This window comes from Sarcophilus harrisii, chromosome 2 (assembly GCF_902635505.1).
Source record: "Sarcophilus harrisii chromosome 2, mSarHar1.11, whole genome shotgun sequence".
NCBI lineage: Eukaryota > Metazoa > Chordata > Mammalia > Dasyuromorphia > Dasyuridae > Sarcophilus > Sarcophilus harrisii.
In genome coordinates, this window is record NC_045427.1 from 491,772,599 (window position 1) to 491,798,357 (window position 25,759).

The 25,759-nt window shown below is 47.0% G+C and overlaps 2 protein-coding genes across 6 annotated transcripts in view; one reads left to right on the plus strand and one right to left on the minus strand.

The window, feature by feature from the left end:
• ARHGEF40 (Rho guanine nucleotide exchange factor 40) lies at positions 1-23,492 on the plus strand. Of its 5 annotated transcripts, none has more exons than XM_031954991.1 (24): positions 1-771; positions 3,816-4,013; positions 4,527-5,763; positions 5,876-6,040; positions 6,217-6,337; positions 6,775-6,871; positions 6,949-7,029; positions 7,139-7,258; positions 8,327-8,422; positions 8,587-8,702; positions 8,915-9,041; positions 13,631-13,753; positions 13,906-14,049; positions 16,420-17,030; positions 17,200-17,434; positions 17,899-17,985; positions 18,697-18,912; positions 19,915-20,085; positions 20,730-20,907; positions 21,028-21,132; positions 21,363-21,506; positions 22,052-22,182; positions 22,758-22,814; positions 22,948-23,492. In XM_031954991.1, the coding sequence occupies exons 1-23, from the start codon at positions 769-771 to the stop codon at positions 22,797-22,799; spliced, it is 4,548 nt and encodes a 1,515-aa protein (XP_031810851.1). In that variant the 5' UTR covers positions 1-768; the 3' UTR covers positions 22,800-22,814; positions 22,948-23,492. The 5 variants fall into 5 exon arrangements, 4 of the variants coding, with proteins under 4 accessions (XP_031810851.1, XP_031810852.1, XP_031810853.1 ...); XM_031954992.1 differs by having other exon boundaries at positions 22,953-23,492; XM_031954993.1 differs by having other exon boundaries at positions 23,327-23,492.
• ZNF219 (zinc finger protein 219) overlaps positions 23,484-25,759 on the minus strand; it is a 9,170-nt gene continuing 6,894 nt past the window's right edge. The window contains 2 exon segments of the mRNA XM_031954995.1: positions 23,484-25,227; positions 25,565-25,696. Coding sequence (XP_031810855.1) covers positions 24,614-25,227; positions 25,565-25,696 — 746 coding nt within the window. The 3' untranslated portion in view covers positions 23,484-24,613.

Genomic DNA, 25,759 nt, shown 5'->3' on the forward strand with positions numbered 1-25,759 from the left:
CCGAGCAGAGCTGCCAGAGGCCCGAGTATAGTGGGCGGAAAGAAGGGGGGTGGAGAAGATGGAATTGTACCGACAGTGGCTGTCGAGTCCCCTAATTGCCCTCAGTCCATCACCAAGAGATGTTTAGTTAATGAGAAGACCCTCAGACCAAGTCTGGACATCAGAAATCAAGATTCAAAGGAGGGGAAAACATGGCCCAGCGTAGGGTTTCGAGATAAGTGGTCCCCAGCCCCGAGCTCTCCAGGAGAGGGGATATAGGGAAAGATTCACCCCAAGTCCCACAGATTTATTTAAGGGTTGGATCCCAGCAAAACCCGAGGGAAGGAGACCAGTAAGCAGGCAAAAGGGGAATCCCTGGGAGAGTCTGGCTGTCCGATGGGTTAAGATCCTGAGTAAATTAATTGGGATCTGGGATGGATGAGAATCTAGAATACGTGTGTAGCTGTTCTGGGTAGATGGGCGGAGTGAGATTGAGGTGTCCCAGGGAGTTGTACATCTCCCGTTAGATCAAGTCGCAGAGAAGGGAGTCTGGGGAACTGGGGGAGGTTAGAGGGGGTGTGCTTAGGGGCGGGGCGGCCGTCTCGGTCCCCCTTGGTGGAGCCCCGCGGCCTGGGAGCTGGAGCCCGGGCTTAGCTTCTGCTACTGCCGAAGGGCCGGAGCTGTCCCCCCGCCCCAGCCAGACCAAGTGAGAGCCGCCGGAGGAAGGGAAGCGGTGCGCCCCGGCCCCGCCTGGACTCAGCCGCGAGCTGGGGCCCGGCGCCCCGAGCCATGGTGAGTCCTACACTTCAGCCTAAACCCTTTCTCCGTCCCAGCTCCTTGCTTCTGTCCCCCACCCTCTCCTCTGGGCCTCTCGATCCCAAGTCCCAACCCCAATCCCGCTGCCTCCTCTGCCTGTCCTTGATCTTGCTTTTACTTTGATTCTAGTTCTCCACCTCGGAAAAAAAACGGAATGCTCTTTCCTTCCTCCCTCTCCTTTCTGTCTGTCTTCTTGTCTCTGGGTCTAGAGCTGCCTGGCTCTCCCAGTTGGTTCCTTTCCCTCCATTTAACCTCCTCACTTCTTCTCTTACTCTTTATTCCTTTATCTGGACTTTGCCACCCCACCCCCATTCTTTCTTTTATGCTCAAATTTATGCTTTCCATATTCCTTGCCTTCTCCTCTGCCTTTTCTTACTCTCGGATCTCCTTGCCTCTGATTTACTCTAACTGTATAGCGTCCTTTCCTTTTCCAGTTCCCCCCCACCTCCCCACCCCCGCTTATCCCACCCAGGGCCCCTGGGAGCAGGTCCTGGCAATGACCCTGGAAAGGGTCGGCCAGGCCATGAGAACGGACCTGCCTGCAATCACCATTTTCCATCTCAGTCCCCGGTCCTGTGAGGGGAGGCCCACCCATCCGGTCCCAAGAGGACCAGTTACCGCTGTAGCTGGCGGAGGGGCACGGAAAAGTAAACAGGGTAGGAGAAAAGGTGCAGAGGAGTTGAGACTGCAGAGAGTACTAGCCCAGGTGGCATAGTTGAGAAGGGAAGGAAAGCATCACCTGGGGAAGCTTACACAGCCCTTTGTTCCATACGTAATTGCTCTTATCATTTAATATTGTATATTTTAGTTCTCTGTGGTTATGTAAGTTTTCTCTCCAAAACTGGAAACTTCAAGAGGAAGGATTATATTTTGTTTAAACTTTTTATGATTCCTAATATGTTGCGTGTGGAGCTGAGCACACTGGAGGTGATTGACTCATTTGGTGAGTTGAATGGCACGGGAAAGACAGCGGAGCGCACACTGCAGTGAGAAGGGTTGACACTGGCCTAAGAGAAGCTGCAAGGGCTCACGCTGCGGGGAGGATGAGAATATTTGGAGAACTGAGGCAGATGCGCACTACGGAGGAAAAGAGGGGCTCCTAATGGACACTGCCACCTGGAGAATTCGCTGCAGACTACTTTCAGGAAATCTCACTGCTGAAAGAAAGAAGGCACTGCCAGGGGGAGCGCCTGCTGCAGGAATGGGGGAGGGGTGCTGCCAGAAGGAGAGTGGACTTCAGGGAAGAAGGGGGGTACCGCCACTAGGAAAAGTCACACTTCACAGAGGAAGGGCATAATCTGTCAGGGAGAAAAGAGGGAAGAGTGCCAGGGGTTACTAACCCAGTCCCTTAGTCTTCTCTCTAGTCCCAGCCCTGTCACTTCCCTCCCAAACCCTCCCAAACTCTCCATTCCCAGTCCCCCTCTCTTCAGACTGCTCCTCCCCCCTCCCTCTGCTGCTGCTTCCTGTGGCTGGGACTCTCACACAGCCATGAGCTCACCGCCCCTAATGGGTTGCAGCTGCCTCCTGGCTGGGCTTCAGCTCCCCCCTCCCCTCCTGGCCTCTGAGCCTATCGCCCACTTGGCCCCACCCCCACCCCATTCTCAAGCACCACCACCCCTTCCCATACACACACCTATTCATTCTGCTAGACTCTGGGGTCAGCTCTTTCACATGCCTTCAGGTCCAAGCCTATCTAGGTACCCCCCTCCCCCTTTGTCAGGTCTAGTTATTCTCCATCTGTTCCTAATCCATTTGTCAGTATGTAAATGACAAAAATCTGTGGTGCTCTATGGCTATAGGTGCCTCCTTCCTGTGGATTAGAGTTATTTAAAGGTTGGAGGGGCATTTCAATGTAAACTCTTACACACACATACACACACACACACACACACACACACACACAAAATTAAACCAGCTTACTTGGAACATCAAGTAAGGGAAAGGGGATATAGTGCATATGAGAAGGATCTTGATGATGGAGATGTGAAGAGCTACTTCTGGGGTACTTGGAATTGATGTTACTGGTGTGTGGGCAGAAGAGATCAAAAGGGGGGGGTGGTTCAGAGAAAGAACTGTGGCTAGAAAGAGAAAGGGTAAAACAGCTGGTAAAGCTAGCTGGTGCTAAAAAGTAATCAGGCTCAACTCACAAATGTCCTACAGACACTTATGCAAGGGAAAGTCCTTCCCTGATTTTCTTTCCCTTATAACCCTTTTGTGACCCATTCCCCCTCCAAGAAACCCCTAAAATGTTCATTTGAACGTAATTTCACCTACCTAAAAAAGTGTTTCATTTGTGGAGATAGAGAACTAGGGCAAAGCATAATTTGTCCTAGTTCTTAACCCTTCACTGATTATATGTGTGTATGTGTGTATATGTATTTATGTAGATTGAGGCAGAAGATACCCCAACAATATTAGGTGGGTGTCACAGGTATGGTGAAAGAATTCGAAAACTCAATTTGTCTCCAGGTTAAGAAACAAAGATTTATTATGCTGCTGACAGTGGGCTAAGTTCCCAGGGAATTTAGCAAAGAATCTGGAGCAAGAAGATAATTTTATAGAAATAAGAAAAAAAAATCAAGTTCTCCAAATCACTGACATGCTAATTTTATGGTTTAGAGGTAAAATTCAAGAATGGTTCCACTATTATTGAATTCTATGGCTGAGGTAGAATTGAGGAGTGGTCTTAGAGGTGGAGTTGAGGAGTATTGGATTCTCAGAAACTTTATTACTGACCCACAGATTGTTATCTGACAGCAGCATTGTTTGTGGTGCTCCCAAGGCCAGGTAGTCATAGGGTTATTGCCACATCCTCCCAGAGAGCTTCACCACTTCATGTCTCTGTTTCTGTCCCCTGGCCAGCTACAGCCAGACCAATTAATCCTTGTTCTCTAGCAATAAGTCTGACCAGACCAGTCTGCTCCAGCAGAGAGACCTGTGGACAGACTGTCCACCTCCCCTGAACCTTCTGCTCTCTAGAGCTCTTCCCCTGCTGTCTTCTCCAATTCCCCTTCTCCCAGGAGCCCGAGCCAGTAGAAGATTGTGTCCAGAGCACCCTGGCCGCACTGTATCCACCTTTTGAGGCAACTGCACCCACACTGCTGGGCCAGGTGTTCCAGGTGGTAGAGCGTACCTACGGAGAAGATGCTTTGCGCTATGCCTTGGATTTCTTGGTGCCTGCTAAACATCTTCTTGCCCGAGTCCAACAGGAGGCCTGTGTGAGTTACTGCCTGCCTGCATGCATGCATGTCTGCTCCCTGGGCTCTAAACTGACTGCTTAATTACCCATCCCAGGGACCAGCCCTCACAAAACAACCTCCCAGAGACAGATATGGCCCAGAAAAGCTGGCCTCCCTTCAGAGACCGACTTCCCAGAGAGAGCAGCCAGCTGTCTTTCTTCATCTATATAACCAAGAGGTTGGGCTCTCTGGTCTCGGTTTCCCTCAGGGCTAATGTTCTGTGATTGTTATACTAGGCACTTCTATGACCCTCAATACTGAGCTTACTTCTGTATATAAACTAACTGTAATGTGACTTTCCTAAACACTGAACGGTACTCTTGCCACAATAAGGCTCAGTCTGTATTTTTCAAATAATGACCAAGGACAGAATTGTCCTTATTCCATCCGTCCTTACCCTCTCTGCCCCTATTCTCATGCAGGCTGCCTCCACAGCCTGCTGACCAGCCTTGGGGCCCCTTAATCTCCAGCTCCCCCCCTCTCTCTCTCCAGGCCCAGTATAGTGGCTTCCTCTTTCTTCACGAGGGCTGGCCGCTCTGTCTGCATGAGCAGGTGGTGGTACAGCTGGCTGCACTGCCCTGGCAGCTGCTTCGACCCGGAGACTTCTACCTGCAAGTTGTGCCCTCGGTGGCGAGAGCCCCTCACCTGGCACTCAAGTGCTTAGCCCCAGGGGGTGGACGAGTGCAGGAACTTCCAGTCCCTGCAGAAGCCTGTGCCTACCTTTTCACCCCTGAGTGGCTGCAAGGTATCAACAAAGACCGCCCTGCTGGACGCCTCACCACATGCCTCCTGGCGTCACCTACAGGGGTCCAGCGGCTGCCTTGGGCTGAGCTCATCTGCCCGCGATTTGTACACAAAGGCAGCCTCATGGTAGGACAGCGCCCCGTCTCTCTGCCCCCAGAGATTCCCCCAGCGCCCCCAGGGCTCTCCAGCCCCCCACTGCCTGAGGAGGCCCTGGGCACTCGAAGCCCCGGGGATGGACACAATGCCCCTGCAGAAGCCCCTGAGGGCGAGTATGTGGAGCTGTTAGAAGTGACTCTACCATCCCGAGGGTGTCCAGGGGATGCAACAAGCTCCCCTGGCCTCTCCAGGACTCAAACTGTACCTGCCAGGAAAGGTGCAGGAGGGAAGGGACGGCACAGACGGCACCGAGCATGGCTGCATCAGAAGGGGACAGTGCCCCGGGGTCAAGATGGAGCTCGGCCCCCAGGAGAAGGGAGCAGCACCGGGGTCAATATTGGCTCTCCCCCTCGAGCCGAATCCCCTCAAGAAGAAGGAATGCTTGATGCTCCCGAGCTCCCGGCTGAGGCACTGGGAGGGGAGGCTGGTCCTTTCCCTCTGAGACCAAATGAGGGTGGGGATGGGCCAGGCCAGGGGGATGAGGGACTGGCTGGGACACCCCGGAAATTAGGCAAAGGAAACAGAAGGAAGAAGCGCGGGGGAGGCAGAGGAACTGCTGGGCAGGGGGCAGAAAGTATACTGTCAAGCCCCAGGACCAAAGAAGAGATTGATCATCTGGAGGCCCTCACCCCAAATGAGAAGGAGCTCTCAGGAGTCAGCCTGGTACAAGAAGAAGAACCTGAATGTGAAGGAAAGACTAAGTCAGAGCCAGACCCTGAGCCGGAGGAAGTAAAGGAAAAAGAGCCCAATGCCTCTTCTGCCGGTGAATCTGCAGAAGAGGGAAGAGGGGAAGCAGAGTCCACCCCACAGAGCATGGCTGCTGCAGAAGGTGAGACTATGGGGAGGTTAGTGGGCAACAGAGGCAGGTAGAGAAAGGAACATGGTCCTGGGGAGCTACCTCTAATCCAGACCTCAGGCCGACCCCCTTCCTACCCCTTTAGGATCCACCCACCCAGAGGAGCCCCCATCTAGCCCCCTCATGCCGCCGTCTCAGGCTGGGAAGGACAAGGAAGGCAGGAGCCCCGAAGGGAATGTCCCAACTTTGACTGGTGATGGCTCCAATATGACGTGGGACTTGATGGCATCTGGATTTTTCATGCTGACTGGTGAGTGCTTCAAGTGAAGGAATAGGAGAAGATAACAGAAAATGGGAAGAGGGAACCAGTGAGGGGAAAGGAGGCCATGTTGTGGGGAGAGCCAAGGGATGTAAAGACTGATTGCACCTTCACCAAAATCAGCCTGTCATCTCTGACCCCTTTTCATAGCCACCTCCTGTCCACAGGTGGGGTGGACCAGAATGGCCGAGCCCTGTTGACCATCACTCCACCATGCCCTCCGATTGAGCCTCCACCCACACAAGCAGAGATGAGCATCGTTCTTTGTTACCTCTTTTCGCTGCTCAGGTAAATAGGGGCCAAGTGCTGACCTCCCTGAGTCCTTAAGATGATGACTTCATGGCTTCTAGAGCAATGACAAAATTACACACACACACACACACACACACACACACACACAACACACACACACCCATCCTCAGCCCACTGACTTTTAGCTCAATGATCCTTCTGAATTCTGAGAACCCTGCTATTATATACAGGACACTCATTAAATTTTCCATACCCTGAGTCCTTCACTATAGGTACAATGAACATTGATCTTCAAGAAACTTGACTCCATGATTTTGAAGACACTCCCTCCTAGAGGCAAATTTTTCACCCCAGACACTGGTTATTTACATTCTGTCTCTCTGATTTTTTCCCATGGACTAAAACCAGAGGCTCAGACTCTATGGTGCCCTAACCTCAAGATGAGACTTTATTAACCTTCCCTTCCCACACAGGTCTGATCTGAAGACTCTGGGATTGTCTGTCCTTCTGGACCTTCGGTGTGCTCCCTTGCTTCCACCAGGACTCATTCCTGTTCTAAGTGACCTTCAGGTACACAGTCTAGATCTGTAATTCCCTCCTAGATTCCCTAACTTCCAGGGTTTGACCTGTTCCACCTCTTCCCTTAGGATTCCAAAAAGCATCCTGTGATACAGCGATTGATTATTCTAACTCAGAATGAGCCCCCCACTGAGCTCAGTGAACTTCAGGTATGATTTATTAGAGCCCTACTTTGAGGGATGGCTGAGTCCATACTGGTTTACCTTGTTGACCATATATCTAGATCCAGAATTCCATCTGATCCCAGCATTTCCACAGGGGGCTGAGTTGCTGTCAGAGAGTGACCTACTAACTGTGGCCAAGCCTGAAGAGCTACAGAAAGATCTAGGAGGTCACAGGGATGACCCTTCTCCACAGCGCTGGACAGAAACACATCAGGTAAGATTATCTTTCCTCCTACCTCAGCCAAGGAAAGATACTACTATAGGCATGAGCCCATGGCCAGGACATCCACACTGGGTGCATCCTAGAGCAGAGGGCTACCTCAAAGTCACAAGACTGAATTCAATTCAACATTATTTACTGACCATTTAACTAAGATATTTCAAGGGTATCAAAAGATCTTGATAAGATCCAGTATGATGTAGTAGGAGGAGTGGACTTGGAGTCAGATACCTGGATTCAGGGCTTGGTTCAAACACCACCAAGTCGAATACTCCTAAGCAAGTTACTTGATCTCCTGAAACATCCATCTTTCAACTGTGAAATGAGGATATTTGCATGACCTACTTTACAATTTTTTTCTGGTGACACTGCTTTGTAAACCCTTAATGGCTACATCAGTGTTTGCTGTTATCATTCAAAAAGATTGTAATATAGGAGAGAATGAGATATATGAATCTAAAACAATAGAAAATAATGCAAGATAGTACAAAAAAGTCCTGTGTTAAATACCAAGTTCCCAAAAAGACAAAGAATGAGAGGCAGTATGAGAGAACAAAAGGAGATTGCATGCTTCTAATCTCTAGGTGTCTCTAAGATGCTTTCCATGATCTAATATTTCTATAACTCAATGACTCTGAGTGATGCAGATGGTTAAGGAGTGACCTTTACTAACAGTTAAAAATTGGAGTGTACCCAGCAGTTATTGGGGAGGACCCTCCCACCATGGCAGCTGTAGGGTTTGATCTGTGCCTTGAAAGATGGGCCTTAAAGAGGAAGAGCATTCAGGGGAGGGACCCTGTGAGCTATGCCCTGGACTGAAGAAGTTTGGGTTTGAGACCTGGTTCTGACACTCACTGGTGGTGTGACTTTCTCCTCTTCGAGCCTCAGTTTCCTTATAAGTAAGAACTAAGATTCTAAGTTTTCCTCTAGTTCTGATATGGTGAGGATATCTCTTAGGGTTGGGCTACTCTGTCTTAGGGTTTGGGTTCTTCATCACAAGTAGCACCTGTCTGCAATGTCTCTGCCCCTTCTGTGGTCTCTGGGTGTGCATGGGTTTTCCAGGAAGTAGCAAGACTATGCCAGTTGTGCCACGATGTGCTTCGCTCCGTTCGGGAGGCCATTGAGGAGCTTGAAGGGGCCGTGGAGCCTGAGGGAGAGGTACCGAGGCAGAGGGAGGGTGAAAAGAGGAGGGGGGACAGGTAGGAATCCCAGGGCAGGAGAATGGGGAAACCTTCACACAGGGGAAAAGAGAAGCTTGTGGGACTGGGATGGAAAAGAAGGGGGTTGGGCTGGTGTTCTTTCAAAGGTCCCTCTCACTGCAGGTGAAAGTGGGAAGCCCAGAGCCCCTGCGGAAGGTGCTGGCAGATCCCCGGCTGGCAGAATTGCAGAGGGACGGAGGAGCTATTCTCATGAGGCTACGCATGGCCCACAGCAGCAGGTGAGAATAGTGGGCCGAGCAGGACAGGGAGGAGGCCAGGGAGTGAAACTGGGGATTACAAGAGGTAATGAGCCAGGCAGAGGGGCTACTAGCCTGGCCGGGACGGGGACCTCGAAGGGTCCTGTATGAGTGGGCTAAGGACACAGGTCTGAGTCAGAGGCAAAATCCTGCCAAAGACAGTTTCTTCCTCACATCCCCACTTTTACTCTCAGGTTGGAGGGCCCAGGCCCTGCCATTCTGTACCAGGAAGTGGATGAAGCCATTCACCAGCTTGTGCGTCTGTCCAACCTCTACCTGCAGCGACAGGAGGATCAGCGACGTCAGCACAAGCTCCTCCAGGTGAGCCAGAGTACTCCCTTTCCCACCATTCCTAGTTCTTGGCACTGATATAAAACATTCTGCTGATTGAAGGAATTGCCTTTGACAAGTCTCCTGCCCCCCCCCCCCCCCCAGGACTTTAGATTTTCCTCCTAAATCTCCTTGATAACTGAACCTCAGCTCAAGGTGCTGAGCCTTCTGGAGCCTTACAGGGACTTGGTTTCCTAAGTTCTGAGATCTGCTTTGCCAAAACTCTACTTTGCTCCTCTTCTTCTACTACTAACCCCATTTGAAGACTCCTGATTCTTTCAATCAATTGACAAAGATCATTTTAAGAACCTAGTATGTGCCAGACATGAAGGATAGCCGGGTACTCTAGGGTTATAAAAACAAAAACAACACCACCCTCAAGGAATTTACATTATAAGAAGCAACATTTATAAAAGTGAACTAGACTAGATGGTAACTGGAGGTCCCTTCCAGTTCCAGGTCTGTAATCCTAAGTAGATGTAAAACACATGAAATGAAGACAAGGTAAACACAAAGAAATTTCAATAAGAAAGCACTAACACCCTGGAGAATCAGCAAAGACCAAATCCTCTAAGAGGTAGCCCTTGAGCTGAGCGATGAACAAGTTAAGTTTGCTCAGAAGTGAAGGGGAAGGAGTACATGAAAGGCATAGGCAATTACCCATGGAAAAGCAAGCAGACTGGGGATGTGATATGTTGTAAGGGTCAGCAAATAAACCAATTTGAATCGACTACAGAGTACACAAAGAGGAGTCATATTTAATAAGATTGGAAAAGTAGGTTGAGATCAGATTGTGAAAGGCATTCAATGCTGAACAGAAGAGTTTATAGTTAAACCTAAGTGGAGATTCTTAATCTAGGATTCACTGGCTCCATACCCACCACTTATGAAAAATCTGACATTTAATCAAGTTAGATTAGTTACTTAAAAATTGTTGAGTAAAACGGATCCATGAAGTCTGGTAGCAAACCCCAAAGTCAAAAATGGAGGTGGTTCTGGGTAGAAGGTAACCTTGCCACTTAGAAACATGAAGAATCTGGCTGCCATGTCATGGGTCTCCCAGCCAAAAAGCAACAGGGGCTCCCTTGCTACCTGGACTCCAGGAAGACCTAAATTCAAATCTGGCCTCAGAAACGTAACTAGATGTGTGCCCCTGCACAAGTAATTTAACCTAAGTCTATAATCTAATTAACATAATCTATAAAGGGAGAATAATAATAATACCTCTCAGGATTGTTGTAATGACAAAATGAGTGCTGGTACGTAGTAGGTACTACATAAATTTGGCCATTTTTAATGTTCTGTCCTTACTATGTAATTATGGCATCTTAGATTTCAAGGTGGAAAGGCCTGAGAGGTCATTTCAGATTACCTCAAAGGAAGAAACTGAGACCCATAAAGGACCTGAGGCAGAATGTAATTTAGCCAATGATTCCCTTCCCTTTATCTATAGTAAACGAACTACTATATATACTTTTCTGATCACATCATACATTAGAATAATTCAGGCAGAATCATGTCAGAGCTAGCTCAGATTAGCCTGGGAGAATTTCTAAATTTTCACTGTGAGCATTTATATCTCAGAAATCAGTAAATGATACAAAAACAGAGTTTGATTTGTTTAATTAATTGTTTAGACTTAAGATAGTAATGGAGAAAATGTTTACAATGCATTTTAAATTTAAAAATGTATCCTGTGAACATTTTTTTGAGATCTAGCTGGTAAACACTTACCAGCACACCACTGGAATCATCTTAATAAATGAAACAATCCCAGAATTAACAAAAAGACAAAAGAAGTGACATATAATGGCAAGAGTGTCAGATTTGGAAATGGGAAGATATAGATTCAAAATCAGCCACAGGCATTTATTAGTTATGAGATTCCTGGCTAGTCACTTATTTTCTTTGAGCATCAGTTTCTTCCTCTTTAAAATGAGGAAGTTGGACTCATTCTGCATTCTCTCCAAATTGAAATCTATGATATCCTTTTCCTTAATAAGTAAACCTGAGACATTTTTTCTGGAGTTCCCATGATATCCCCTCCCATACCCTAGCCAGATTGTCACTAAACTGCTCCCCAAGACTAGCCTCTCATTTCTGTATTCTAGAAGCCAATTCACAAGTCTAATCCTTCCCTTCCATATGGAGAACACTTCTCCTCCCCTGATATTGATAGTTTTTTTTCCAATATTGACTTGCCTTCCAATCTCAAGGGGCTATTTTAAAAACTCCCTCTTCACTGTCTATAGGCTTCTTGGAATCAAGCTTTCTTTGAGGAATCAAGTCTTCCCCTCCCTAATGTTAAATGGGAATATTAGTCTCATCAGTGTCCCCTCCTACCTTCTTTCCACCTGGCTTGAATCTGAGATCTTTGAAGATCTACTGATAATAATGCTAACAGCTCATATTTATATGATTCTTTATTATTGACAAGTGCCTTTCTCGCAACTCTCTAGTGTAATTTTTATTATCTATATATTATTCAAGAAATAGACATGTGGAAATTAGATGATTTGTTCAGAGTTCCACAGCTAGAAGAAATGGAAGAGCCAGGAATCCAATGTGACTCAAATTAAGGTCCTGTGAACTATCCACTCTACCAAACTATCTTAAATGATTTGAGAATCAGACATCCTAATAGATTCAATAGCTCTGAGAGGTACTATGTATCTTATGTACAGTGGAAGGTCCGCTGATACCTGAAACTTCCCAGCTACCACCTTCTTCTACCCAATGTCAGCTTTAAACCTAGAAGCCATAAAAAATCATAATACCTAAAACCCCAAAGGAAGAAAACACAATCCAAGAGGGAAAAAGGTCTTGAAAAATATTAATCCCCATTTTAAAAGGGCCACTCAGAAATGCTTTCTTCCTTCTCTGGCCATTAATCTTCTGAGGCCAAGAGTCCTGAAGAGAACACTAGCTGTTCTACTTAAGTACACCATGACCCTTAGACTTGCATTTGCTTTTCATTCCATAGTCCCAGGCTCAATGGCTGAATTGCCTAGACTTAACATAGGAATAACTCTCTCCAGCCCAGGGAAAATCAGGGTGCTGAGGTACTTTTCATAGCTAATACCAAGAAAGCGACCTTGGGCTCCCTATGTGCCAACATTGAAATCTAAACTGCACTTACTAACTTGGTGACATTGAGCAAATCATCTCCCATTTCCTTATTTGGAAATAATAATAAAAAAGAAAGTAAGAATCCTCGTACTACCTATTTCCCAGAATTGTCTGGTTCAAATGAGATAATTTAGGGAAAACATTTTGTAACCATGAAGTGTTTGTTATATGAATGTCATTTGTTATATGAATACATTTATATAGCATTTTAATATTAACAAGTATTTCCCTTTGCAACAACCTTGTGAGATAGAAAACCTGTTTTACAGATGAGATTAAGTAACTTGCACAGGTTCTCATAATTATTAAGTGGATCTTGAAGCTCTGTTCTCTGTCTCCAAGTCCAAAGCTTATTCCATTATACTGTGCTGATATTAGATATTCTAATTTTTATTATTTAATAATATCTGTTTATTGTCTTCCTTACATACAGGATCCTTGTAGACTAGGATCCAGAGGGCGATACTGCCAAACTAGTCAAGCACCCTTCTGAGAAAAAGCCTGATGAGTGGACACACATATATTTTTTTTAACATTAAAAAAGACCCCAAAACCCAAACTTCATTAGTCTTTTTTTTATAAAATAAAGTTCTAAGTATCTTTCATTGGAGCAGCTAGGTAGCCCAATGGGTAGAGTATTGGGCTGGGAGTCAAGAAGACCTAAATTCAAGTTTAGCTTTACACTCTTGCTAGCTGTGTGACTCTGGGCAAGTCACTTAACCTATTTGCCTCAGTTTCCTTATCCGTGAAATGAGGATAAATAGCACCTACCTTCCAAAGTTGTTTTGAGGTTTAAATAAAATAACAATTGTAAAGCACTTGGCCCAGTACTTCATATATAATAAGTATTATGTGCACCTAAGCTATCATTGACCTTTTTGGTCAACCTCAAGTTCTCTATATTCTTAGGATAACAATACTCAAACTACTCCTATGCATGTTTCAACAATGCTACCTTCCACTTTTCCTCCACCTCCTCTCATGCATTCTTCAGTTATTGAGGAGTCAACTAACTCAATCAATCCCCAACACCACCTTTTACATTGCTTTCTCCTGGACCATGGTACTCTAAAGACTTTCCTTCTGGTTCCCCTTATTCCCTTTACCCTAACAACTCTTAGCTCAGCCTTCCTCCAGGTCCCAGCAGGATTCCCTTCTCCTTTTCCTATTGTCTCTCCTTGACCAATCCCAAGCTTTTTTCAGCTCAGTTATATATCCTGCCTCCCCCAGGTCTTCTAAATAACCCTGAGACTTTATGTATCTGATTCTTACAGTCTTTTAAATATTATTATTCCCATTTTGTAGATGAGGAAATTTAGTGTTAGGGATCTGTCCAAGATCTCATGGCACAGTTAGAATAAATCAGAATCCAATTCTTCTGGATTCAATGTTCTTTCCATAATGGTACTTTGTTTCTTTGTGCTTCCTCTTCCCAATCTGTTTGCTCTCAGGTGTTACAGTGGCTTTCTGGTCCAGGAGAAGAGCAACTGATGAGCTTTACTGAGCTTGGAGATTCCCTCCCTGCCCTACAGGAGACAGAGATGCGTTTCCAAGCCTTCAGTTCTGAAGCTCAGGTAAGTCAAGGAGGACCAATTGAAGCACCTAAAAATAAGGAGTGACAGAGAAGAGAAAATCTGATGGAGAAGGAAAGAAGAAAAGCTCTTAAAAGATCAAGGCAGAGACTGTGTGCAGTGGACCCTTTCTTTTCCCCCCTCCCTTTCTCCAGGAGCATCTGGCACAGGCTCGGGAGGCCCTGACCCAGGAGGAAGACCCTACCACCCAGCAGGCCCTGGATGACTTTGAGCAGCGACTAGAACAAGTAGAAAGTAGCCTACATCGGGCCCTCCGGCTACACCGTTTCTTTCAGCAGGTACCCTTAATCCTCCCCCTTCTTTTGTTTGTTTTCTCCTCGTGTCTTTCTTCTCTTCCTATAACCCTTTCTGGAAGAAAGAGGACTGGATTAGAGGATCAGGTAACCTAGGTTCATGTTAAATGTGCGGGGCCATATTCTGCTTCACAATGCAGATGTAGGGATAAATATTACACAGTTCCTGCACTTGAGGAATTTATGTTCTATTGAGAGAAAACAACATCATATACATAGATAAATCAATACAAAATACACACAAAGAAAGAACAGAGTTAATTTCAGGAGGAGGCTTTAGGAGAGCACTAGCAACTGAAGTATCACAAAAGGCCCCTTATAGATGATGGCACTTGAGCTGAATCTTGAAAAGAAATAGAGAATCCACAAACCCAGTGTAAGGAGGATGTGTATTATAGGCTAGAAGATAGTTTATACAAAATCACAGAAACAAAAAATAGAATTTCACTCAAAAATGAATAATAGGCCAACTTGACTGGAATATGATTCAATCAGTTAGCAAGCATTTATTAAGCACCTGCTGTGTGGCAGGCACTATGAATTGGAGAGGAAAGAGATGAGTTAAAAGACCAATTAGAAATTACTACGATAGTTAAGAAAAGAAGCAATGGGAGCCAGAACTAGGGTATGAGCATATAAGTAGAGAGAAAGCAGATGGGAGAAATGTGGAGAAATAATCAACAAAACTTGACAATTGATTGGGTATGGATGGTCAAGAAAGAATGGAGAATCTAGGATGACTTGAAGATTATGACCCTGGATAACTAAAAGGATAGTGGTGATCTCAGAAGAAAAAAGGGAAGTTTGGAAAGTGAGTAGCTTTGGACAGAAAAATAATATGTTTCATTTTGAGCACGTTGAGTTTAAAATATCTACGGGACATCCATTCAGAGATGTTCAGTAGGCACTTCATGATGCTGCACTAAAGCCTAGCAGAGAGATAAGATCTGGATATGTAAATATGGGAATCATCTGCACAGAGATTGTAATTGAAGTCATGGCAGTTGATGAAGTTGCCAACAGAGATCATGTAGAGAAAGAAAAGAAAGCCCAGAGTTAGAGAGATGAGGATACAGAAAAGGAGCAAGAGACATGGTCAGATTGGTAGAAGGTGAACAAAGAAAGAACAGTTTTACCCAAAGTCAAAGAGGATAAAATAATCAGGAAGAGATGATGGTCAATAATACCAAACAACTTAAAGAATGAGGTCTAAGAAAAGGTCACTGGGACTTAGAAATTAGATCTTTATCAAACTTGAAGTTTTAGTTGAATGATGAGATCAAAGGACAGATTAAAGGAGTTAGAGAAGGACAGCTAGGTGATGGGATAGAGCCCCAACCCCCAGGAAGACCTTAATTCAAATCCAGCCTCAGATACCTCATAGCAGTCTGATTCCAGGAAAACCAGTGATTGCCTAAAGAGAGAAGGGAGGGAGAGGGAGAGAGAGGAGGAGAGGGAAGGAGGGAGGGAGGAAAGGAGAAAGGGAGAGACTGAGAGGTAAGTGAGAGAGAAAGTAAGGATTAATGCTTATAAAGTTTTATAATTTGGGCTAGTAAAGCAAGCTGTAGGATGGTTGGATTGTAGGGTCAGATGAGAAGACTTGAGTAAGTTTATAAGTAAAGAAGGATCCAAAAGGAACAGTTGAAGACCAGAGAGAAAACTGTTCATCTCCTATTTCTGACACTCACCAGTTATATATAATGTGGAAGAGTATCATCTAATTTAAGAAGAGATGGAGATAATAATTCTTGTATCCTTACCTTACAGAATTATTGACTGGATCAACTAAGAGAATTTTCATTCCCACTTTTATAGTTTTAAGGTTTGCAAAGTACTTTCCTCAAAGCAGCTCTCTGAAGCAACTAGTGTTTCCCCCACCCCACCCCTTTTTTTTTTTTCAAACAAGGAGCATAGGAAATTAAGAGATTTGCCACTGACCACTCAGATAGTCAGTGGTAGAGCAGAGATTTGAACCCAGGTCTACTAATGCCAAGACTATTGTTCCCTATTTTCTTTCCACTGTCCCTACCATGTCTCTGAAATGATTTATTCAAAACAGATGATGTAAAAACATTTTATAAACCCCACAATTCTAAGTCTAAATTATTAATTAATTTTCTTTATATGTCTGGTGCTCCTTACCTCAGAGACATGAAAGAAAATCAGTGCCCTCTGACTGGCACTCTGGAACAGAGTATTCTCAGGGCATATTCTTGCAAAAACTCTGGGTGAAGGTGGATGAGAGTTAAGTGAAGAAATCAACTAAAGTAAGAGCCAGAGCCTAATCTCTCATCCCCATTTTTTCTGCTTTTCATTGGTTCCTCCTCTTCCATGTCTCTTCCATTGTCCTTACAGGCCCACGAATGGGTGGATGAAGGAACAGCAAAATTAGCAGGAGTAGGACCAGGTCAGGAGTCTGTATTAGCGGCCCTGGCCCCAGTGCCCAGTGCCGGCACCTTCCAAGAAATGAGGGCTCTGGCCCTGGAACTGGGCAGCCCAGCAGCACTCCGAGAGTGGGCCCGCTGCCATGCCCGATGTCTGGAGCTAGAACGGAAGGTTCAGGAGTTTCTGGGGGATGAAACAAGTCCACAAGGTCGCTGCCGGCGTCGGGCGGACAGTGCCAGCAGTGGCAAAGGCAAACAGGACCCACTCAGCCCCTCTCGAAGCCTCAGCTTGTTGCTCCTCCCCAATAGCCCTGGCCCCCGATCAGCTCCTTCCCACTCTTCCCTGGCACCCTGTGGGGAAGACAGTGAGGAAGAAACAGCAGAACTTGCTCCTGAGGCCCCGGGCAAGCCCCGGCCTGGGACCACGCGAGCTGTCCTGATCCGTGGCCTAGAGGTCAGCAGCACTGAGGTGGTGGACAGAACCTGCTCACCCAGGGAGCATGTCCTGCTGGGTCGAGCTGGAGTCCCTGATGGGCCCTGGGGGGTTGGCACCCCTCGGATGGAGCGCAAGAGAAGCATCAGGTGAGTCAGGGATCACCTTGGACACTGATGACCCTACCCTTGCCCATCTGCGCTCCCTTGCAGCCCCAGGATGGGGAGAGAAAGGGAGGGGCTCCCCTGGCACCCCTCTGTGCCCCTGCCCCCCCAGGCTCTGGGATGACAGCCCTTGACCCCAGTTCTGTGTTTCTAGTGCCCAGCAGCGGTTGGTGTCAGAGTTGATCTCCTGTGAACAAGAGTACATAACGGTATTGGGTGAGCCGGTGCCACCAACAGGATCCGAGCTGACAGGAGAGATTCGGGCTGACTGGACGGGAGTCCTGGCTGCTCGGGAGCGACTCCGAAACTTCCATCGGGTGCATTTCCTTCGGGAGCTGCAAGGCTGTGCTGCCCACCCTCTTCGAGTTGGGGCTTGTTTCCTGAGGCATGTAAGTGGTCACATAGCGTCTTTTACTTCCCTGAATCCTTTCCCCATGGCCTCTGCTTCTGAAAGCCTCATTTTCCCTAATTTTATTTTCTCCCAAGCCCCATCCTCCTGAGCCATTTGCACAATGCCTGTTCTCTAAAACTCTCCATTCCCAAGTGTCTCTAAAGGTCTCTCTCGGGTCTCCCTCAAGCTATTTCTCCATCCATTTCTGGACTGCTATGTAAATGATGTCATCTCTAGAATTAGTATTATATTGTATTTATATTCTGTGGGGAGTCTCTCCATAAAGCCGGTCCCTTTCTTTTGTCCAAATATCTCCTGATGTTCCCCATTTTCCTTTTGGGGCAGCAGGAGTAGAAAGCACCTTTTTCTGCATCACCCAGTTCTTCATGGATTACTGTTAACCACCTTCCTCCTGATGCAGGGAGACCAGTTCAATCATCACTTACTTTCTTCCTAATTCAGAGGGACCAGTTCAACCTGTATGCTCAGTATTTGAAACATCGGCACAAACTAGAAGCTGGCCTGGCTGTGCTCAACACCCCAAACAAAGTAAGTTCTCTTTTTAGATCCACAACAACAATGGGATTGAGAGAGACAGAACATACCCACTACCCCTACCCTCTCTCTATACATATGTCCCAGAGTGGGAGAAAAAAATGGAGTCTTTCTAGCAGCATATAGATATGTTTGTACCTTGTCTGAGTCACGTGGTGTAGTGGAAAGGGCACTGGAACTGCCAGATGTCTGAAGCTAAAGAGAAAGGCTCAAGACTTTCTGAGGAATGCAACAAATCCATAAGGTCAGTGCTAGCATTAGGCAGACAGAAGTGAAGAAACCTGTCTTCTAACCCCACTTCTACTGGATAATTAGTTGACTATGTGCACATAAGCTACTTCTCTTAGTTTGTTTCCTCATCCCAATAAATAGGGGGAATTCCTATTACTTATCTCAAAGGGCTGTAAAGACCAGCTAAGATCATAGATGTGAAAGCACAAATACTATAGAAATATAGTATGTAATTATTTAACTCATTCCATTCCTCATCTGATTATGGAGGGCAAAATAATCTTCTAAATGTCCTCTCTCCCTAAGCTTTCTCTGAGATATTAAAAGGAGAAAACCACTCCTTAGAGGGATGGAGAGTCCTCTGGTTCTTCAGGTGGCAATCCTTGACTCTCCAGAATACAACTACCACATGCTCATTGAATAAATGCCTCAGATCTTCACCATGAACCTCTTTTGTCTCCTCCCCCACCCAAGGGTTCCACAGAAAGTGGCTCCTACCTGCCCAGATTTGTACAGCAACCCCTGGAACAGTTAGCTCAATATGGGAAACTCTTGGAGGAGTTGCTGAAAGAGACAGGGACTGAGCTGAGCTCTGAACGTCAGGCTCTGGCAGCTGCCCTGCAGCTGCTGAGGGACCAAGAGGACAGAGGCCGGGACCTGCTAGCTGTGGAGGCCATTCGTGGCTGTGAGGTAAAAGCAGCCACCAACATCCACTTGGCTCTGAGACAGATAATGGGTTCTAGTTTCAGTCCTGCTTGCTAGTTTGTTATTTGACTAATGGGTTCTAGTTTCAATCCTGCTTGCTAGTTTGTTATTTGACCTTAGCCAAGTCACCTCCTTAGTTCTAAGTTTCTTCAGCTGTAAAATGAAAGAATTAAACTTAAATCATTTCTCAGGCCTCTTCTAGCTCAAAATCCTGTGACTCTATGACTCCTTTCCTTTTCCTTCTACTTGACTTTCCAGTTCCATGCCTTTTCCCCCACCTACCTTACTAGCTTAGATCCATCCATCTCGGTGACCATTCAATTTTCCTCTTCCTTTTTTCTCTTTTCTTCACCCTGAGATCAAGTTCCACCAAATTTCAACACTGCCCTCTCTTTTTTGGAACAGATCCTTCTAATTCTTTATCCCCTTTCTTACAAGAACAGCTGTTTAGAGTACTAGGGTTCTCAGAATACAATGGCATTTTTCAGCAGCTATGAACTGCAGTTTGCAGGGTGCTATGCCTTCCTCTATCCAAGGCTGGGATGGAGCACTGCCTATAGAAATACAAAACGTTTGACTTTTCAAAGCAACCTTAAATTCTAATTGCTTTGACTTTAAGATTCCCAGCTAAAAGCTTCACTACTTCCTAGGCTCTATCTAGAGAACTCAACATTATCCACACACACACACCCCAAAAAAAAGTTTCCCTCAGGTTCTAGTTATTTCTGCTGCTATTTCCTACAAATTGAATGTCCCTGCTTCCACCTGCAAGGTCGTCTAATTTTTATCTCCAGATACAGAAAAAGAAAAAGGAAGAGACAAATAAAATGGGCACTTGGGAAGGAATTAAGTAAGATAGGGCCAATAAGACAGATGGAAAAAAAGGCACAAAATTGAAAAATCAAATAGAAAGAAGAAGCCATGAAGTCATAAGATTTTGAGCTAGAACTAAGGATAGGCTAACCTTTATCCTTTGTCTTTCCTCAGTTGGATCTGAAGGAGCAGGGGCAGCTGCTACACCGAGATCCTTTCACTGTCTTCTGTGGGAGAAGAAAATGCCTGCGCCATGTCTTCCTCTTTGAACATCTCCTCCTCTTTAGCAAACTTAAGAGCCCCGAAGGTGGACCTGAGGTTTTTGTTTACAAGCAGGCTTTTAAGGTACATCTCTATAGGAGCATCCTTCTTTCCTTGGATATTTAGAGTGCTCCAGAACCTTACCCTAGTCCAGAGACTTGGATAATCTAGAAATAGATCTTGTCCTGGAGTCAACCAGTGACTGGTCAGGATTTCAAATGCTGAACCAAGCTCAGGAGAGCAGTACCTACCACCAGGAAATCCAGGGATAAAATGAGAATAATAGTTTGTGATCTAGAACCTTGTGATCTAGAAACTCAAATGGAAAAATATCTCTGTAAGCCACATAGTAACTTAGAAAATCACAAATAAACATTATTTATTAAACACTCAGGAGTTTTGCCAGTGGTATATTTGATACCTCTGATGTAGAATACATAGGCACTGCAAATACTGCTTGACCAGAGTGAATAACCAAAGGCAATGATGCAAAATTCTTGCCTAGGTACCAGGTGCTACAGGATTGCTGTTTTCCACAGTCTATGGTTTTGCTAAAGACCTGGATCAATAGAATTAGAATCATTTTCTGTGCCTCCAGTTTTTATTCTAAAGCTACATTCAGGCTCTTGGAGGTCTGGTTTGTATGAGAGGCACCACCTGCTCAGTTATTCACTCTCCACACCTGCTCATTTATTCATTCTCCACTTCTTCTTTTTTTCCCCTTTCAGACTGTAGACATGGGGCTGACAGAGAACATTGGGGACAGTGGGCTCTGCTTTGAACTGTGGTTCCGAAGACGACGTTCCCGGGAAGCATACACACTTCAGGCCACCTCATCTGAGATTAAACACAAGTGGACAAGCTCCATTGCCCAGCTGCTTTGGAGACAGGCAGCCCACAACAAGGGTACCAGAAGAGAGAGGGTGGTAGTAGAGAAGGAGCAAAAGGGGGGAGAGGACAAGAGGCTGGTGGTCAAGCAGGAGCAGAGGTGATAAGGGAGAAGTGACAGTGTCCCTGTTTTCCCAGAGCTTCGAGTGCAACAGATGGTATCCATGGGCATTGGAAACAAACCCTTTTTGGACATCAAAGCCCTTGGGGAGAGGACCCTCAGTGCCTTGCTCACAGGGAGAGGTGAGGATCATGATGTATAAAGTTTTCCTCCCTCCCTCCTTGCCCAAGAAGCACTCAGAACCTTGAAGATGAGGGAACAATCCCAAACTGGGGGTTGGTGGGTAAGAGATAAAGAGGCAAGGCAAAATCTTTCTAGGAATTGTGGGAGTAAGAGACGTTCCATGGGACCAAGGCGTATTATGGGGAGACAACACCTAGCCCCTCTCTCCCACACAACCCCCTCTCTGCAGCTGCTCGAACCCGGGCCTCCGTGGCTGTTTCTTCTTTCGAGCATGTCGGCCCCTCCCTACCCTGCCTTTCCCCGGGAGCCTGCTCCCTGCCGGCCCGCGTCGAGGAGGAGGCCTGGGACCTGGACATCAAGCAGATCTCCTTGGGTGAGGCACCGTGAGCAGCAGTGGCCCTACACCCTGGCGATTCCCTTAACTGGATGCTCCTAACAGCTAGTTCACCATGGCAATGCTTAGGGTTTGCCTGTTAACTGGGAGATTTTTCTTGCCTTAGCCAAGTTGCCTTGTTGCCGTGATGGGTTTGTACACCTTCCCAATCCTGAAGCACCTTCTACCTCACTGCTAGGTTGATGCTTACAGCGGACTGTTTTTTCAGGAGCGTTTCCTCTACACCCCTTTCCTAGCTCTCCCTTGGTCGCTATGGAAACTGCCTCAGCTTCCTGTTGTGCCCTCCTGGTTCACCATGGCAATACTTACAGCTTCCTGTCGCTTCTTCTCTGGTTATTCTAATGATGCAGCTGACAATTTCCTGCCTTTTACTGGGGGAGGAGGGTTCCCCTGCAACGGGGTTGCTATGGTGACTCACAGCTTCCTGTTGCTAGGGAGTTTTTCCTCTATGCTTCTACAGCCTGGTTGCTTAAGGTAATCTGGAGGGGTTCTATACACTGCTCTCATCCCAGCTTCCCCTCCAGCACCCGAATCACCGGACTCTTCTGGAGAAGTGTCCCCGAGAGCAAGAAGTAGCCCCAGCCTACAGCCCTCCAACCTTAGGAGCAGCACCCCTCTTCTGCCTGGTGGAGGGATCATGGGGTTTGCCCGTACGGTGAGTTCCTACGATGGGGCCAGGTCTGGAAATTATCTCTTTATATGTGATTTCTCCCATTCATAGAGTCTGTTAATCAGGAATGTCATCCTTCACAATTTAAACTAGAGATCAAAATATTCCTAGATACGGGAGAGAATTTCATAAGCAACAGAATGGCAGGATGGGAGAAAAAAAGTAAATTATACCTAGGGTAGGGCTTAAGCTAAACTAACAAAATCCAAAAATATAGGGAGACCCCTTTGGTGTAGTGGTACAATGCCAGATTCTAGATCCAAGAACTAGTCCAGGCTAGCTTTCAGTGGTGATTTGGCCTGCCATTTGCTAGCTGTGTAACCTCAGGCAACACTTAATGCTCCTTGACTCCTATTTTCTTCATCTATAAAGTGAGGCTGATAGCATCTAGCTACTTCAGAGACATTGAGAGGATCAATTGAGATCATATATACAAAGGGTTTATGGCTATAATGAACTATATTAAATCTCAGCTAATATTATTATTAAAAAGGTACAGGGTTGGTAGGGGAACAGCTAAAGTTATCTTTCTAGCTCACATTAAGTTTCTCTTTTCTTAGAGCCATACTCGAGCCCCAAGTGATCCCACCACTCCTCTGTGACCCTGGAGCTCTGGGGTGAGTCATAAGATCCTTTTCCCCACCCAGCACTCCCCTCCACGTAAATGTTCCCAGCTACCCTTCTCCACCCCCCAGTTCCCAGGCATCAATTCTTCCTCTACTCAACTCCTTTCACTCTTCTTTCTTGCAGAGTAGGTCCAGAATGCAACAGGAGCACCACCTTTGAAGGACATGATGGGTTGGGGTGGAGGCATAATATAGGCATGAGAGAATGTCATGCTTCTTCCTTTCATTTTTATTTTCTGGGAAAGAGGGGTCAAGGGACCAGTGCATTATTATACTGCTCCCTCCCCCCACACCCCTTGCTCTTCCTAGCTTGGTGCCTTTGCCTGCAGGACCCAAAGTGACCACATCTGCTTACCACTGAAACCCTGCAATAGGAGAAATTATCCCTCTTCCCTTTCTTCCTCAATCCTAACCCATCCTCTAGAAAATATATCACTGCACATGCCCGGTACTCCTCTACCCACAACTTTTATTTCTCTTCCATCCCTTACTCCTCCCTAAAGGAAATCATCTCTTCGGGGCAAACTGGAGTATTATGGGAAATGGACCATCACAGGAGACAGAACTATGCAAACTGTTGTGGGAGGAAGGGGTTGGGGAACCTGAAAGTATCTTCTATGTAATTATGTTATTATAATTACTATTGCCATATTAAATGTATTTACTGGAGTCATCTCCTGGAAACAGGAAATCTTCTTAGTCTCTTGGAATGAATGAGACAACACTTTAATTTGAACACTTTCCCAGAATTATTCCCATGGCCAGAAGGGATAAAACTGAATTTTAAGTAAAAAGGCATTTTATATGACTTTGGACTTCTAATCTGAAAAATCCTTGAACTACAAGACCTCTACAGTCTAAATCTACAACCAAAGCTTTGATCCTATAACTAATAGGACATACAAATAAGGCTAGATAAATGCAGGGAGGTTTATCACAAGAAGACTGACTATGAGGTAACGATTTATTTTGGGGGGCAGGATGTCACTGCAACTCATGAAGTACCTACTTACTAAAGCATGGAAATGATTATAATCTCCCTCTGAAGGTAGTACCCACGAGGATGAAATCATAACTCTTCTGAATTATTTAAGTAAGCCAGGTGCCATCCACACTCCCATCACAAATCAAAAGCTGTTGGTGCAAAAAACCTGACTCTGAAACTTTTTATAGACTGGCAGTGAGACCACCAAGGGTAAGACGCTGCCTCTTAAGTCCTCTTCTACCCACCCACCTCTGTTGGTAGTCCTGGCTGCTCCCAGGGAACTCTGGGTCCAACGGACAATGTCTGAGTTGACTGACAAACAGTAGGACATAGGCCGACAGAAGGACACAGTGCCTAGTGCCTTAAGACACCTGTTTATTGGGGAAAACCGGGTCTGCGGGGATCGTACCAAAAATAGCAACGTCTACAGGACCCCTGCTAGGGACAGGAGGAGGGTGGGACGGTCCCCCTCGTACAAAAATAAACTCTCACGGCTATGGACCAGCAAGGACTGGTGGGGTGGCCCTCTCTACCGGGTCCCCTTCCCCGCCCTCGGAATCTGCTCTCTGCCCCCCACCTCCGCCACTCTAAGGCACTGTGACTCTCCCCAGGACAGGGTGGACACCGCCCTCCAACCCACACATCCCAGGCTGACTTCTCCCGGCTCTGCCCAGATCTGCCTGAGGACTGGATGTGGGTTCCGAGCTGCCCCCTGCTGGCTGCCCTACCCAACTACCTCTAGTGATTTCCCGCTCCCTCAAGGTGAGCGCTCTCTCTCTATACTACCTGCCCCTAAATGGGCTCCCTATCGTTCCTGCCCTCCCACCCCAGCCCCTGCAGTCTCCCCCTGTCGGGACAGCCCAGGGCTCCCATTCCCGTCCTGTGGAGGGCTGGGGGTCAACTCCCCTGACAGGACGCAAGCTGAGGAGGGAGGGGAGGGAGCAGACTGGGGTGGCCTGCGACCCCGGGCCCTCCGGCTGTGATGCACTTGCAGATGCAAAGCCATGAGCTCGGGAGCTCCAGTGGCAAAAGGGCAGAAGAGGCAGCGGTGCAGGGAGCCCCCGGCCCCGGCCTCACCTCCGGTCCCCGCCCGCAGGGACAGGTCCAGAGGCTCGGCTTCGCCACCTCGCCCATTGCGCAGGGTCCTCCCGGGGCTCACAGGTTTACGACGGGAGGGGGCAGTGGCGCTGGAAGGGAGGCGGGAGCCCATGGCACCCTCCGCCCAGGTTGGGGGTGCAGGACTGGGTTTGGCCCCTTGGGATGGAGCTGAGCCCCGCTGAGGTGGGGGTGGAGGCTCCGGAGGTGGCCCCGGTCCAGCCCCACTCCTTTGCTCTCGATGGTGGCGCTGCAGGTGATATTTGAGGGAGCCCGACTGGGTACCAGCGTAATCGCAGTGGGGACACTTGTAGGGGCGCTCACCTGCAGAGAGCAGAAAATTTAGTTGAGAAGAGCTGTGCCCACCAGAGACCCTTATCTTTGCCTTTCACAGACTTGCATGTCAGAAAACGTGCAGGGTGGTCCCCTCCTCGGAGTTGTAAGGCTTAAAGGGTTCAGGACTGACCCCAAACCAGTGACCCCACCCATTTCTGAAGGTCCCCCCACAACTGTGACTCCCTCATAAAACAGACATCCCACAGACATCTCCATTTCTGGGCAAGAGATGCCCCTCATGCTCCCAAAAGCAAGCGCTTTCCTCTTCCTTTTCAAAACCTGCATGATTCCCAGGCCCCGAGCCCTGAGATAACCCGCATCTCACCTGTATGAACCCGCAGATGCACTTTGAGGTGGTGTGCAGAACGGAAGGATTTTCCACAGAAGGGGCAGTCCTTGCCAGAGGCTCCCCGGCCCCCTTCAGACCTTGTTCCCCCGACCAACAGCCCGTTCTCTTCTGCAACACATGGAGAAAGACTCGAGTTAGGGGGCTAAGATCTCCCTACTTGGACTTGCAAGA

Bases quoted from the DNA above. Each gene is read 5' to 3' on its own strand.
- ARHGEF40 (XM_031954991.1), top strand. The intron at 5,764-5,875 runs GTGAGACTATGG...CTACCCCTTTAG, and splicing joins GAGCATGGCTGCTGCAGAAG to GATCCACCCACCCAGAGGAG. The intron at 18,913-19,914 runs GTAAAAGCAGCC...GTCTTTCCTCAG, and splicing joins AGGCCATTCGTGGCTGTGAG to TTGGATCTGAAGGAGCAGGG.